Raw genomic sequence first — 15,835 nt, forward strand, 5'->3', positions numbered from 1 at the left:
ATGCCATAGTTGTAAGTTTGGCTTCCTGTCCAGGGATTGTATTTCCCGGGACGTGCAGTCCTTGGGAAGGGAGCAGTGTTAGGGATTTGGTATTTAAATAGCTAATATTAGTTGAATTGTAAAGTAAATGGTTTTATTTCCCGCACGGTGCAGCTTGTGACGAATATTAAAAGAAAGCTAAGCCGGAAAATTGAAAATACAAGAGCGCGTGCATTTAACATTTAATAAATCTCTCTTTTTGATTTCGAGAAAGTACTAGAAAATTCTCGCGCGCGATTTTAAAATCTTATAAAAAGAGGAAAAACCTCTCAGTTGGTAGTTAGTTTTTAGTTTGTTGTTGTTTAGAAAACTGCTCTTGTTGACTGTAGCGAATTCGCGGATTAGCTTTCTTTAGCTGTTTTGAACTACGTTCTATTGGACATTTGAGTAGTTAGAAGATAAGTACTGTGAGATATTGTAATACTGCATGATAATTTGAGGAAATTTAAGCATTTTTGTTGTGATAATAATAAATTTTTGTTCATTTTTCATCGGACTTGTGCATTCATTTCGTAACGAGCCCGTACGCACGCAACAGTATTGTTCACAAGAAAATTGTGGCTTACGTGCATTCGTATAATTGAAACTGTTTCATATTTCATATTACTTTATAAGAATACATTAGTTAAGCAAATAGAATTATAGCATGCGTTATAACAAAGCGCATAAAGGCTATCTTTAAAAAACCCTCTACACTCATGTGCGACTTTCCAAAATTCACCAATGGCGAATACCGAATATATTAATCGTTGCTCAGACTGTGAGTTACGTCTGATACATGAATATTTTAATACTTGAATAAACCAGCTGCTAATGAATACGGAATAAGTTGACATAAATTCTAAAGAGTACTCTTTTTTTTTTTTTTTTAACATTTTTATATCTGCTGCCAGTTTTAAATACCAAAATTTTAATTAAAGAAAATGTTTAAATATTTGGAATACAAAATTGACGTTCCTAACAAATATTTGATTTTTTTGATGATTTCGTATCACAGACGTTTACTTTCTAGGAAATCTTCAACATAGGTCCATTCTTTTATTAAATATTTGCGCAGAATACTTACAAAAACTTCACAATTCTTATAACTGTCAAAATGTTGAGAAAGAATTTCATTTTTTCGTATTTTATCCGAATTTTACCTGTTAGCCATATAGACTTATATCTCTCTACTTTACCTCTTGACCTTATACATACATTAATAATGCAATTTTAAATCGTTAATTCATGTCTACTCTTTTTTTCACTAATGAGCGTATAAGATCATATATTACAAGAATTTAGCTGGTCTTCTCAAGGTAACGGCAAGTTTTAATAAACATTATAATGACTGGTTATTGTTACTTTTCTTCATAAAACTTTTCTCGATCGATTTGGAGATACTTGTGCATATTTTATTAAATTAAGATTTAATTGGAATGTAAAAAATTCACCTACAAGCGGAAAGCCACCTGGAGACGCTTATGCAAATTCCAGATATTTTAGCTGTAAGAGGAATTGGCAACAAGTTCATTTAACGTTCGTTTTCTAGGCCCGCTTCTTTTAAAGTGTAAAGTCAGTAATAACACTTTATATGGTATCTTTGTAGATTCGTGTGTATATAATACAGAATGTCAAAATGTTGATTGTTTGCATTTAGAAGTTTATCCTGTTAATTGATAAGGTAAGTTTTTAAAATGTCGTTGGTGTTACATAAGTCGTACTTATGAAGGTCAGATTGGCTAACGTTTATTTCCTTTGCCTTATGTTCTCAAATAACATCAGATAATAAGTTCGATAAAAGTAATTATTTTGGAACGAAAGTATGCAACGTCTAGAATTTGAGTTTCTCATTCCTTCGAGTTTGTTATGGAAATGAAGTTATGTGGATACATATTCAATTACAAACAGAATGCTGCAACTGTAAATATTAATATTAGCGGCACATTCATTAGTGAAACGCCATGCGTTTCTAAATATTCACGTACTTTATGTTGCAGGTGATTATCAAAGCTCATTGGTAATGGCTTCCAGTGCTCGCCATGATTCGTCGTCGCTACCCGACTTGAGTAAGTACATTTAAATGTTATCAGAATCTGTTACAGTTCTTGAAATAGTTACTGAAATTTGAATTGTTTTTTTTAGAATTGCAGACTTCCATTTTAGGATTTATAAATTTCATTTATGCTGTTTAATTTCTTTTTAAACCATCAAGATTAAGAAGAGAGAGGCGGAAAAGAAAGTTCTGATCTACAACATAAACCATGATATTCAAATCTAGAATTAACCATTCTGCATCTGTAATTTTTTTTTATTCTTGTCTATTAACTTTCGAAATTTAAATTATTAATTGCTCTTAAAATCAGTTAACATTGTTAAAACCAGTACTTAGAATCAAAAGCAGAAGTTAATTTAAAATGAAATGAAATTTTTTTCATTGTGTATGTATGTGTGTGGGGATACATTAATAAAGCAATTTTAAATCGTTAATCACGTGTAAAATGGTATTTTCATCACCATGTTACACAAAATTTAATTTTTTGAGTATATTTTAAATTTTTAATACCGATCTGAAGAAAATGGTTTATATTTCCTTCAAATCGACTTTTTCAGTTACTCTTGGCTCATTTATAAAATTTGAAGTTAATTGTTTAAAATTTTCTATGAAAGGTCTATTTTTCGTGAACTTTTGATAAGAGCCCTCTTAATTTTAATATTCATCTATCAGATAAAAGTTTGTATTTTTGCTAGACTAAAAAATCAATCATTGATAATTTGATATTCTTAAATTTGATACTTGCATATAATCCTGTCGATCGTTGATAGAAATTTCGGCAGTGGTTGGCAATCATTACTGTAGAATTGTAAAGAAGGAGATTATCCATAACTGTTGCTAAATCGTACTATTTCGCTGGTTGATGGGATAATTCGTATATACCTTAAATTTTTCATTAAAATCTTTTTATGATTAGAGGATAGACTTTAAAACTTTTGGTACTTGTGTGTTAACTAGACTATTAAGACCTAAGTAATGTGAGTTAACTAGTGTTAACTTTTTTTGCTTAGGAACAAAGAGTGGGTTAAATCCCTCAGATATGACTTACATTTGTTAAATGAATAAACATTTTATATAATGCAGTATTTTTGCATAACTAATAATTTAATCAGTTTAAATAAGTTTATTTGGACCACTGAATTAACAAAGGTTTATAAGTAAAGTTATTTGCAGTTTATCTACTTAAGCTTATTAGATAATTTTGCTTTTTCAAAAGTTATTAGTTTTAATTACTTTATTGGTAACTGTCAAAAAATCGTATTTTGCAATTTTTCACATGCCTCATTTGCACAAAAAGCAAACTTTATGTAGTCATTGAAATCTTTAAAAGTTTATTAATGATTTTTACCTTAATTCTTGTTTTGAACTAAGTTTTTTTTTTCCCCCATTTATAAGCTGTTCTTTTGCTTCCTCTCTTCGACATTCATCAGTATTGATGCCGAGTATTCATTAAAGGCTATTTTTAATGCAAAATCTGTCATAAGATTACATTCTACCGAATCCGTTTGCATGCTACAAAGGGATTCCTACAGCGTCTCGTTAATGGATGATTTGTGCTACTAGCTAATAAAATATAATGGCTGTGCTAAAAACTGCATGCTCAATCAGATTCTCTAAATATAAGCAAAACATTAAGAAGTTCAAAAAGTAATCGATTACACAAAATTGAATTAAAAGAGAGTGAAATTACAGTAGCTTAATAAATAGAGAAAATGATGTATAATAAATTTCAAAATGAGAAAATGTTAAAATAAATTATAAAAACAAAAGTTTTAATCTAAAGGCTATTTCTGTTAGCTTGATTCGCACTAAAAGAATGAAATAAAAAAGCTGACTTCTTGACCACAGTACTAAAAAATTGCAGTTGCTCTAACCCATTGTGGCTCAGTGTTCCACTATATGGAACACTCAGTTTGAATAGCTTCTGAAACCTTTAAATTCAACCGTAAATAGATAAAAATGCTTTTATAATATACTTTGAACTTTTCTTTTTAAACAGTAGATAGAAGCATATCGCAAGGAGACGCAGAATTTTCATTAGTTATGTGTTATTAAAATCCACTTTTTTCAAGTAATTTTTTCTATTTTTTTATGATATAAAAAATTTTGTTTGGGAAAAAAATTAGGCATAATTTTGCTGGCTGTACTCTAAATTATTTGTTCTATATTTTTTTTAATCTTTCACACAAAAACCATATGCAGAATCATTGAATAAAACTGGGTGTTCCATTAGCGGGAACACAGCGCCTTTAGCGATCTCATGCTGTTACGAATCGGAACATCTGTGCTTAGGAGAGAACATCTGTTGTTTACATTTTCTGTTTCCGTTGTTTTTTTTTAGGGGGGGGGGAAGGAATTCAATCAAAGCAGTATTGAGAGGTTAGGTGTGTTTTGTGTTATGAAAGCCCTAATATTGGCATCTCGAATTGTTTGGGAGTACTTTTTAGGTGGGAATTTTATTAGTAGCTTGACTCATCTTTACTTACACCTGCACGAAATTTTTGCTGTCGCTTTTTAGTCTCATTCCCGTTTATTTTCAATAATTGTGTAGATATTTTTCGTGTACGTATATAATATAGGCTTATTTTTCTTTATTGTTAATATTAATCGTAGTTAATTTTTTATTATTAATTTTCCATAAATGGCGTGGAGAGGTCTAACTCTTTCCGAAAATTTGTAAATATTTTTGTATATAGCACTTGTGTATATATATATTTATCTCATTTATCCGTATATATTCAAGAATATTGTGTATATCCAGGAAACCATGTATACAGCCATAATAGAGACTTTTTTCATTCTTATACAAACGCTTCCACTCATCTTCGTGCTTCACTGCAATGCTCGCTTAGTCACACTTTTAAAAGCTCTGGTGGTGCAGTGTTCCACATCGTGGAACACCCACAGAATTAAAATGGTATGTGAAATTTTTACGAAATTTTACTTGTATACTCCTTTAGGACTAAATAGACTGCATACAACTTTTTTTGTTAAAATTCCGGCGTTAACGTATAGTGCGCTGCAAAGGGGTTAAATCTTTGTTAGCCAATAAATATAAAGCAAGATATTGACAGCAACTGCAATTTTTGAGTGTTGTGGTCAAGACATATAATTGTTTTATTTTGTTTCTTTTTATTGCAAATCAAGGTAATAGAAACTGCATTTAGATTAAGAAATTCTTTATCATATTTTATTACATTTAAAATTTACATAAATTCAAATATGTATGCAAAGTAACTTGCTAAAGTTAAATATCAGATGCATGCCAAATCGGCGATTAGGTTGTTAGATAATGATTGTGATGTGGTAATTGGTTATTGTATCCCATGTGGAGTATCATTTTTTATTGGGAACCATATGGAAAGTAGGTGACTGAATGAGCCCTGCTCAGTACTTACCATTCACTGTTGTGAATTACACCCTCTATTTTGTATCTAAGCTTTATTAGAAAACATTTATTTATCCTGACTTGCATAATGTTTTGAAAGATTTGGAAATATTTTTGGATATATAGAACCATGTGGTTGTTTACAACATCTAAATTTGAGGAACCATGGATAGCAGATTTTTTTACTGCTGGGTTCCTGGACATGAGCTGGCTAACATAATAGCAAAGTGGGCAGTGGAAATGTCCGGTCGATTCATACCTTTTAATGATATTGAAACTTATCAAGAATAAAATCCAAATTAAATGACAGCTACTTTGAGATGCACAGTTACATAATAAATTGATAAGCATAAAACCTAAAATGCAGGATTGGGAGACTGCTAAAAACAGGAAGGAGAAAATTTTTTTTAACACAGCTTAAAATCATAATGTAGGTTACTGTATTTTAATATATATGTAAATGATGTCATGTTTTTGCGATTTTGCTGCTTTTACATTTGAACTCGTTCATTGAATTTTATGTATGTTTGCATCTTAGCATGTTATATTTACGAATTTATGGTTTTATATATTTATGTAATTTCGATAAAATAGAATTAACCCTCCAAGTGTCGCAGCATTTTGGATTTCCTCATGACCTGTTTTTAAACAGCTTCTATCAGTTAAATTTTTATTACATATTTTAGTTTATATTTTCGTAATTTTTCATTAAGATGATAAAAACGGAAAGTTCTATATCTCATGTTTTACTGGGCTGATTAAGGCAATTCAAATTGTGTTTTTCACGTCTCGAAAGTGCTGCTTAGAATATATATTAGACTTATATATAGCATTGTTCTAATATAAGTTTTTTGATACAAAAATCTGGCTTTTTCTGAAATGACATACCGTTTTTTTTCTATATTTCAAGTCTATGACTTAAATTGTACCAAAATATTAAATTTTGTAAAATTTAGTGCGAAGTTTGCAGAGAAATTCAAAAATTTATCTAGCGGTATTTTTTTTCAGTTTGCGCCATGAATAATTCAATTGGCGAACTTTTTAATATATACCAACCTATTTTCTTTAATATATGCTAACCCTTTTTACATTGTGCACGAACGGAAAAATTCACATCATTCCTACTTTCAAATAATTTTAACAAAGTGGCCTAAACCACATTTGATGTTAATATCGCTTTCAACAAATATGCTAAATTTCAACATACGCCGAAATAAAAATTCACTTATATCTTAGGAAATTTTGAATAAGACTAATGTTTTGCTGGTATGCTTAGAAAATGCTTAGAAATACATCTACTTTAAGATGACGATAAAAATTTTATTGATTATAATTCAACATTTTTCAAAAAATATTTAAAAATTATTTTAAAATGCAAATTTTAAGAATAAATCGTAAAAAATGGGCGAATTTTATTTGTAATGAACCAGAATTTCAAAAAATGTGAAAGGAAGAATTACTTAAGTTTTATTAAAAAAGAGATTAATAAATACAGTACAAAGTCCGAAATACAGATGTCCAATATCCAGAATTATCTAAAATCTGGACCTCAAAACCACCAACAAGTTTTTCTCATAGGCTTTATGCATGCACATTTGTTTCCTACCCTTCGTGCATAATAAAACATCTGGAGAGTCCTGATTCTTAATTTCACTTTGACACTAAATAAAATATCTTGTTATTGAAGAAACAATCATTTTAGCATAAATTTGTACGATCAGTAATTTGGCTCCGTTGCTGCGTATCTACTTTGGCACACATCTCAAACCAAAACATTCCACATAGATACATCGTTGTTCTGACACCAACCTAGCAAATTGTTATTTATACTTTCCTTTCATCACCACATGTCTATCAACACATGACAACTTGAGTAATGACTCGCATAGCGATGCCTAAACAATTTTTTTATGTTAGTATTTGAATAATAAAGGAGTATGGTAAACTTTCATGTTGACATTACGCTTTGCAATGATTGCAGATTTGTGCAGAAGTTAAATGCTTGAAAAATTAACGAAAATTTCTTTCTTTATGATAAAAATAAATTCTGTTGACGATACTTACAGATCCAAAGTTTGCATTTAGGGCTATTTGAATTAATAACTGATTTGTTATTCGCATAAACCCAAAACAAGAACCAGGGTTCGTATGGCCGCACTGGGTCACAGAATTTAGGACCAGCGCCAAACTTCAATAAACCTTAAATACATGTGGAAATTTATTTATTCAGAACTCTGATAAACTTTAATCATGTGTAAGAAATAGACATAAGTATAATAAATAACTAAACTAATACAATTCAGGCTTAATTGTCTCAGTCGCGATAGAAGCAAGATAAAAAACAGAATAACTTGTTAGTCACTAAGCTCATGATGCATAGCCTCATGACTCCATATGTAGAGTGAACAATAGCTAAATTTGATGATGATAGCTGTGAATTTTAAAGGTTTTCTGATATTGCAAAACAAAGGTGAAAATTTCCAATTAACAGATTTTGTAAAGAAATGTGGAGAAGTGGCAATAAATGAAGATGATATAAAAGAAGTTTTTCATTGTGATGACAATGCTTCTATCATTAATTAATGAATGATGAAATCTGTAGTATGGTTCTAGATCCAGAAAATACAGTTAAAGATAGTGAAGAAGTTACTAAAAATGAAAAAATTTCGATTGACAAAGTTAGTCGGAATTCTCAACGCAGCTTACAGGACTTCAACAAAGTAACTAAACAAGAGATTACGTCTGTGTACAGAGTTAGAGAAAGTTTTAGCACAAAAAAAGAAGCAACTTAAACAACTTGCATTGAAAGAAATGTTTAATAAGGTAAAAAAATAAATATTAAGCCTTTTTTTTATAAATTTTGATACCGTTTAAATTATAAATACTTCATTATTTAATAAATCATGATTTCATATTTTAAATTTTATCACTTCTACATGCCATCTTGCTAGATTTAAATTGATGATCTAATATCTGGAAAAATCCCAAATTGGGCATCGCAGAAGTGCTGATGAGTCTGGATTTTTGGATTTTGTAACGTATATATCAAATTCAATTAACATTGAGGAGATAAAATTTTGAGAGCTAATATCTTAAAAACTACTGGTGCGACTTTTACAAAACTTGGCAGTTTGACATAATTTGAGTCGTTTCGAAATGTGGAAAAAAATTGGCATGTCATTTCAGAAAAAGGTTTGGTTTTGTGTTAAAATACCTATATTAGAACAATGTTATAATAAATCTAATTCATATCTTAAGTCGGGCTTTCGAGACATGAAAAACACAAATTGAATTTAGTCAGTTGGCCCAGTAGAATGGAAGATATAGAACAGTCCTCCCCCCTTTTTTTTGTGCTGTGTACTTGTCTTCTGCAATGACGTGAAATTGAATATGGCACTTTGCTGCATTGGCTAGAAACAAATGGTTATCGATCTGCACATGTATTGTTTTTCATAATAGAATTGTGCCAATATTGTAGTTTTTCATCGTGAAATGCTCATTATGCTTACCATTTGCTATCTTCCACTGGCATAGAAAAAACTATTTGATGTTTATGGCATTATTAGAAGCAATTATTAGCACCAAGAAAAGAGTAAATGAATTTTTCAGTATGGTTGCTACCAAAATCCTATTATAGTATTGAAGTATAAATATAAGTAGAATTTTATATGTGTAATAAAATTTTTTGCCACATTTGTTATTTTAAATAGTTACATAATTGTATTGAATAAATACAAATTGCATTAAATTCCTTATATATATTAAACAACTTGTGTTGCATAGGTACTGAATGAATTGCTGATTTTTCATTTATCATAGTCAATTTTGTTTTGCACGATAACATTTGGCAACAAATTGCAGTTTCTTAAGCCCAAATTGAGCCAACGCCATTCATTTTCTCACCAAGCCTGTTGCAGATAATAAGTACGAGATGATGTTTATATAATTAAAGAAAGTAAGGAAGCAAAATATTTAAATTATAATCTAATATAGTATATCAAGTGGTTAAAAAATCTCATGACTGGATAAAGGCAGTCGTGCCCCTTAGATGTTGATAAAACTTTTGTTCAGTGCAGTTGGGAAGAGATCATTCTGTGTATTTGGAGAACAAGAGTAAAGTATCATATGATATATATGCTAAATGTATCTTATAATTCTTATTTAATGTTTGAAATTTGCATTTTAAATTGCTGAAGTGTTAATCTTTTGATATATTTACAGTTTGCTGACTTATAAATACTGTATTTGACAGCATACAAGATGCATTTTTTTTTCCTAAATTTGGTCTCAAAAAGTTACCTGCATCTTATACGGGAAGAACACAGGTTTAACTTTCAATACTGAATGCTATTTTTAGCCCGGATAAAGGTCTAGACACGCATAACTTTTTCTACATCTGCCATAATTTTTTTACGCATGCGTGAAATATCTGTCGCCAAAAAGCATCAAAACTCGAAGCTGATGTCGAAGTTCGAACAGGTTTGACGGTCACATTACGTCTATGGAGCCTTTCCTTTACATAGACTTTTTTTTTACTTAGCCGACACGCGTGTCAGTATCGGTGCTACTCTGTATAAATATGTTGGTATCGGTGCTTAAAACTATTTGTTTAAAAAAAAATACCCTGGAAAATATGACTACAGGAAACAAGATATTAAGCTATACAATTCAGTATAAACTAGGAGTGTTAAACTACACCAACGTGCATGGAAACAGAGCAGCAGCAAAGCATTTCGGTCCACCACCTACCGAAAAAATTATACGTACTTGGCGACTGCATGAAGATCAACTGAAAATTGCTTAAAAAAAAAAAAAAAAAAAACACTTCAATGCACAGTTTGATCTTGGCCTGAACTTGAAAATGCCAGAAAAATGTGGGTGATAGATAAGAGGAAATATGGGATAAGTGTTTCAACCAAAATAATAATCAATGAGGCCAAAGGATTTGCAGAAAAACATGGGAATCGGAACTTTTCATGGTCTGAGGGCTGGTGCTACAGGTTCATGAAAAGGCAAGGCTTATCAATGCGAACAAAAACAACTATTGCACAGAAAATGCCAGCAGATTATGAAGAAAAATACTATCATTTCATAGGTTTGTTATAAATGCACACAAAAAAACTTCTTTTGAGCTTGGTCAAATAGGAAATATGGATGAAATTCCATTTACATTTGATGTACTATCTAACAAGACTGTGAGTATTAAAGGGTCTAAATCAATAACCATAAAAACCACAGGTCATGAAAAAACCCGATATACGGCAGTTCTAACATGTTGTGCTGATGGTGCAAAACTACCGCCGTTTTTCATATTCAAAAGAAAAACTCATCCGAAAGAAAATCTTCCAACGAGTGTAATCCGAAAGGCTGGATGGACGAAGCTGGAATGAAACTGTGGTTACAGAACGTATGGGTGAGGCGACCTGGTGGACTTAAGAAAACCCTCTTTTGGTTTTGGATCAGTTTAGCACCCATAGAACTGAAATCATAAAGAATAAACCGAGAGAATTAAAAACCCAGATAGCTGTCATTCCTGGTGGACTGACTAGCCAATTGCAGCCTTTAGATGTATCGGTGAATAAGCCATTTAAGGAAAAAGTGCGAGAACGTTGGAAAAGTGGATAGGAGAGCCACATCACACCCTCAGATAGAATGAAGCGGCCCTCTGTTTCACAAGTGTGCAAGTGGGTAAAAAGATCTTGGGAGGACGTAAAGGCTGAAGTAATTGTTAAGCCCTTTAAGAAGTGCGGAATCAGCAATGCTCTTGACGGAACAGAAGACAATGCATTATTCGAGGAAGGTGATACTAGCGATGACGGAAACAGCAGTGATGACGATATTCTCGTTTTCGATGATGATGATAGTGAAAAGATTTTTATGGTTTTGAAAGTGATTAAAGTCTAATTTCATGATAGACAACGTTTTCCTTGAATCTGTGTTTTTTGCTGTTTGTGCTTTATTTTATTATATGTTTGATTGCTTGCCATTCATTCATTTATTCATTATTGAAATTTACATATCATGTTCAAAATAGCTTGCCGTTTGTTAATTTTTCGTAATAAAAATATGTTTGGTAATTGCATTCAAAAATTGTTTATTTGGCTTTTACGAAACGTGAGAACTAAAAGGAACCACATTTTAAGTTATTGTGGTACCGCGCTCTCACACGGACTATTGGAACTTTTTTTCCTTGTGTGTGGCTTTCTAAATAAGGGTGCATCTTATATGCCAATGCGTCTTATATGCCGTAAAATACGGTACCAATAATTTTGTTATCTTTAATTTAAAAAAAAAAAAAAAAAGTTGAGGAAAATATTTTAGGGTCTCCTTTGGCGAAAATTGGTGATTTAAAAAAATTTGTTTTTGTTGCCGTATCTATTTACGTGCAACATGTTCTCAAGTTAAATGGCGTCAAAAAATAATGCAATAAAACATAAAAAGTTATCTCAATAAATTGCATTTTAAATAAAAATAAAACCCGGAAATGACATAAAAATTGAAATACATGTTATCTAATCTGCACAGTACAAAAAGGAAATATCAACTTAACCTTATTTAGAAATTTCTGTGAGTAGCACACAGAATTGCTTAACAGCATCCCAAAACTGTTTTAAATTAAGAGAAAAATTTGCTGTAGAGAAAATGATTGTGCGAAGGAAGTTTTCGGAATTGTTTTTGTTGTTTTCATTAATTTTAGGTAGAAGTCTTGAAAAAGACCATTTAGCCAGTTGGTCGTGTACCAGGTTGATGTACGTATTATATTGACCTGCACCGTAATCCTTTGATAACATGTAAAAGTTGCACCTTGCAAATTTGGCAGTTTAAGAGACTATTTTGTAATCACTTTAATGATGAAGTCACAAAATTGCAAGCATGGAAGTGATTGTCATTCATCAGCGGTCAGAAGTAGCATTTTATGTAAATTCTTGGCATTATGTAATATACAATACAAAGTCTAAAATCTGGACAACCCCTAAATTTTTTAACACAGTATGCGATTAGGTAACATAATATTTAAGCAAGTATGCCGTAAGCAATTTTTAAAAAAGATTAGTGGAGTTCGCCAAAAATGCCATCTGGTATAAAATTAAATCATCCTGTATGTTTCGGCTTTGAATGCCTGTCGGTTAGCAAATCTCATTTTCACTTCTTGAATGGTTGTATTTATGTTGGGAGCAATATTTTTCTGTCTCTGATTTAATACTTTGCATAAATAAATCTCTGAAGACTTGTATATGCTTGGAGTGGATTACTGTACACACTGGTTTGCTTTTGTTTACGTAGCAGGGAAGGAGAAATAATTGAAGTCCCAGTTAACTTAAGTTCAGCTAGTGCTGTCAGTTGTGCTTTTCTGTAATTTATTATTTTGAGCCAGCTTATTTTGTTCAGTCTGCTATTAATATCTTATTAAAAGTTATGTAGAAGAAATCATCTCCATTTTCCTATCCTCTCGAAACTTTATATCCATTAAGTAGCCAATGAATACTTAAAATCTGCACGCAGTGCAGATATAAGTTAAACTTCTAAAATCAATGCAGAAAAAACTGCCCTAGATTTCTTTAAATTTTTTAGTATAAAATTTGTTGTGGAGAGTATTGGAAGATTATGAGGGGATGGGTCTACAGATTTTTTTTTTAAAAATGCTTGCATCATGCTTATGGTAACTGAGTGAGAAATTATATGTGTTGATAAAATGAAAAGAGAAGATAATGGATAAAACGAAAATGATTAATGTTTTCAAAAAATTTTAATAAAACTAATCTTTTTTCCCCTTCCCCTTTTTAAAAAAAAATTTGGATTTCCTAAGATCATAAATTTAGCTATTTCAGACAGCCTTTCATATTTTTAATATTATAATCTCTACATGAAAATCGTATTAGACTTAAATTGATGCAAAATCCTAAAATTTCCAAAATCCTGTTTCCAGATCTTGAAGTTTGTACTGTATCTGTATTGGGGTGGGGATATGGTTAAGCTCGTTTTTGAATCGTAGAAGGCAGATTGGATATTAAACATTTTTACGGTGAATATTTCAGTAATTAAGTAAGATAAACTTAATTAAATTCAGCTGTGAAAATAAATTACCAGCCCATATTATATCATTGAGGCAAATGTCATTTTGTATCCTTATTTAAATGTTTAAATGACATATTAAATTTTAATATTGCATGTCCTTTATTAACATGCATTCTGAAAAACTTTGGGGGGGGGGTTCATGAACAAGGAGCAAAAATATTAATGAACAATTGCACAACTCTTTTCTTAAAACAACTTGAAAAAGACTTAATGTTTAGTGAAGAATAATTAAAAGGAACTAATAAATTTAGTTATAATAATTAAGTTTGATTATTCAAGCTTGAATTTTTTCTGAACTTTTTTCAGTTTAGTTTAATAATTGCTCATTTTGTTGATATTGACAAATTTTTTTCTTTTATTTGGTTTCAGGATTTCAAGTGTGTATTGTAGGTGAAACTCTGAAGCAAAATGATGCATTAATCAAATCTGTAGAGGTAAGTTACTGTGGTAGTATTCTAAATATGAAATTTCATATTCATTAACTATTTATAAATGATCATAATAAATTATCTTTTCATTACACTTGTTTCTTATAATAAAAAAAGTATGGGTGAAAAAAGTAAGACATTGTCATAGAAACATTTTGTTAAACAAGGTATATGTGTAAATGAATTTGGTTAATTGAAACAGTCCCAAATATTGTTTAATCTCTATTCGATGATACCTGTTTTATCAATATCCTTGATTACCGTGTTTGATGGCATATAAGACGCACCCTTATTTAGATGGCCACACACAAGGGAAAAAAGTTTCAATAGCGTGATTTCTTTTAGTTCTCACGTTTCGTAAAAGCCAAATAAACAATTATTGAGTGCAATTACCTTCACGTATAAGACTGTGTCCTTTACGTATAAGATGCAGGTAACTTTTTTGAGACCACATTTAGGAAAAAAAAAGTGCGTTTTATATGCCTTCAAATACGATACAACTCTTTAAACACAAAGGGCTTTACTAAATACAGTCAAAAGTCGTTAATCCGGACTCGCCGGGACTTCGGTGATTCCGGATTATCGATTTTTCCGGATTATAGATCATCAGTTTAAATCGCGTAAGGTGGCATGCAGAAATTCTAAAATTAAAAATATGAAACCATAATTTATGAAATAAAGAACAATTATGATCTAAAGGGTATCAAAATTTACAAAAAAAAAAGCTTAATATTTATTTGTTTACTTTATTAAACATTTCTTTCAATGTAAGTTGTTTAAGTTGCTTCGTTTTATGTGATAATACTTTCTCTTCTATAAACAGACTAATTCTATAAACAGACATAATTTTTTTGTTCAGTTACAAAGTTCCGCTGTTCAAGTCCCGTTAATTGCTTTGCCGAGAATACCGACTAACTTGTCAATCGAAATTTTTTCGTTTTCACTGACCTCTCTGTCACATTCTTGATGTCTTTATCCATTTTTTGCAGCAATTCCACTTTTTGTTTGATGGACATCGAAACATACTTTCGTTTTGTACGATCCTTTGGGAGCTTCAGATTCGGAAATTCTATTTGACATAATCGAAAGTTCAAGTTTACTTTTATAGTATTGCTCTTACAGTCTGCAAAAAATAATAAGCCGGATCCAATTAAAAAATTAAGGAACAACGCAATCATCAACATTAACTGAAATAGATAATTAGATAGTTTTAGCTTATACCGTTCGTTATACATAAAACGTGCACGCGAAAACGTATTCTGCGCTTGCGCACACGCAAATGCGCAGTCGTAAGAGGTCTTACGCGCACGTGTAAACGCCTATGCGCATGTGTCAACGCGGCGCATGCGCAGAAAGTTTTTAGCTTTGAGGTCCGGATTATAGATCATTCCGGATTATGGGTGTCTGAATTAACGACTTTTGACTGTACTCCTTTTATTTATTTTTTTGTTTTGTTTACACAAAAAGTAGTTGTGAAATTTTCAAATGCTATCATCTCTAGTTTTCACAAAGAAGCTTCTTACAAAGATTTCTATCACAAGAACATACCGTAACCTACCAAATAGTTCTGAAATTTTTTAATGACATCTGTAGTTTTATGTAAAGCAGTCTTCTTTAAAGAAATCTTACCATGAAAATGGTAAGCTGCTTATGGGAAGGCAAAATATAAGCAGAGTTTCTGGGATGCAATTATAACCAACAACTCCTTTTCAGATTTGCATTTTCCAGGAAACAGCTTATGATGATTTCGGGTGGCTGGCCGTCTATTAATTGTTTACATAATGAATTGACTTGGATACTTAAGTTAGCACAAAATTAAACAATTGTTTTGGTATGGCTTGAAAAATACAAAACAAATACAGTCAAAAG

General features: G+C 31.0%; 1 protein-coding gene across 2 annotated transcripts in view; it reads left to right on the forward strand.

Moving 5' to 3' along the window:
• The first annotated feature begins 1,542 nt into the window (after positions 1 to 1,542).
• LOC118180815 (protein ECT2-like) overlaps positions 1,543 to 15,835 on the forward strand; it is a 115,072-nt gene continuing 100,779 nt past the window's right edge. Inside the window, exons 1-3 of one of the 2 annotated variants that reach the window (XM_035349872.2) lie at positions 1,543 to 1,702; positions 2,019 to 2,087; positions 13,908 to 13,972. In XM_035349872.2, coding sequence (XP_035205763.1) covers positions 2,042 to 2,087; positions 13,908 to 13,972 — 111 coding nt within the window. In that variant the 5' untranslated portion in view covers positions 1,543 to 1,702; positions 2,019 to 2,041. The remainder of the gene's footprint in view (positions 1,703 to 2,018; positions 2,088 to 13,907; positions 13,973 to 15,835) is intronic. The other variant, XM_035349873.2, reaches the window with a different exon arrangement.

The sequence above is a fragment of the Stegodyphus dumicola genome, chromosome 1, assembly GCF_044657685.1.
Source record: "Stegodyphus dumicola isolate Sdum_Otavi_A_Nest chromosome 1, ASM4465768v1".
Classification (NCBI taxonomy): domain Eukaryota; kingdom Metazoa; phylum Arthropoda; class Arachnida; order Araneae; family Eresidae; genus Stegodyphus; species Stegodyphus dumicola.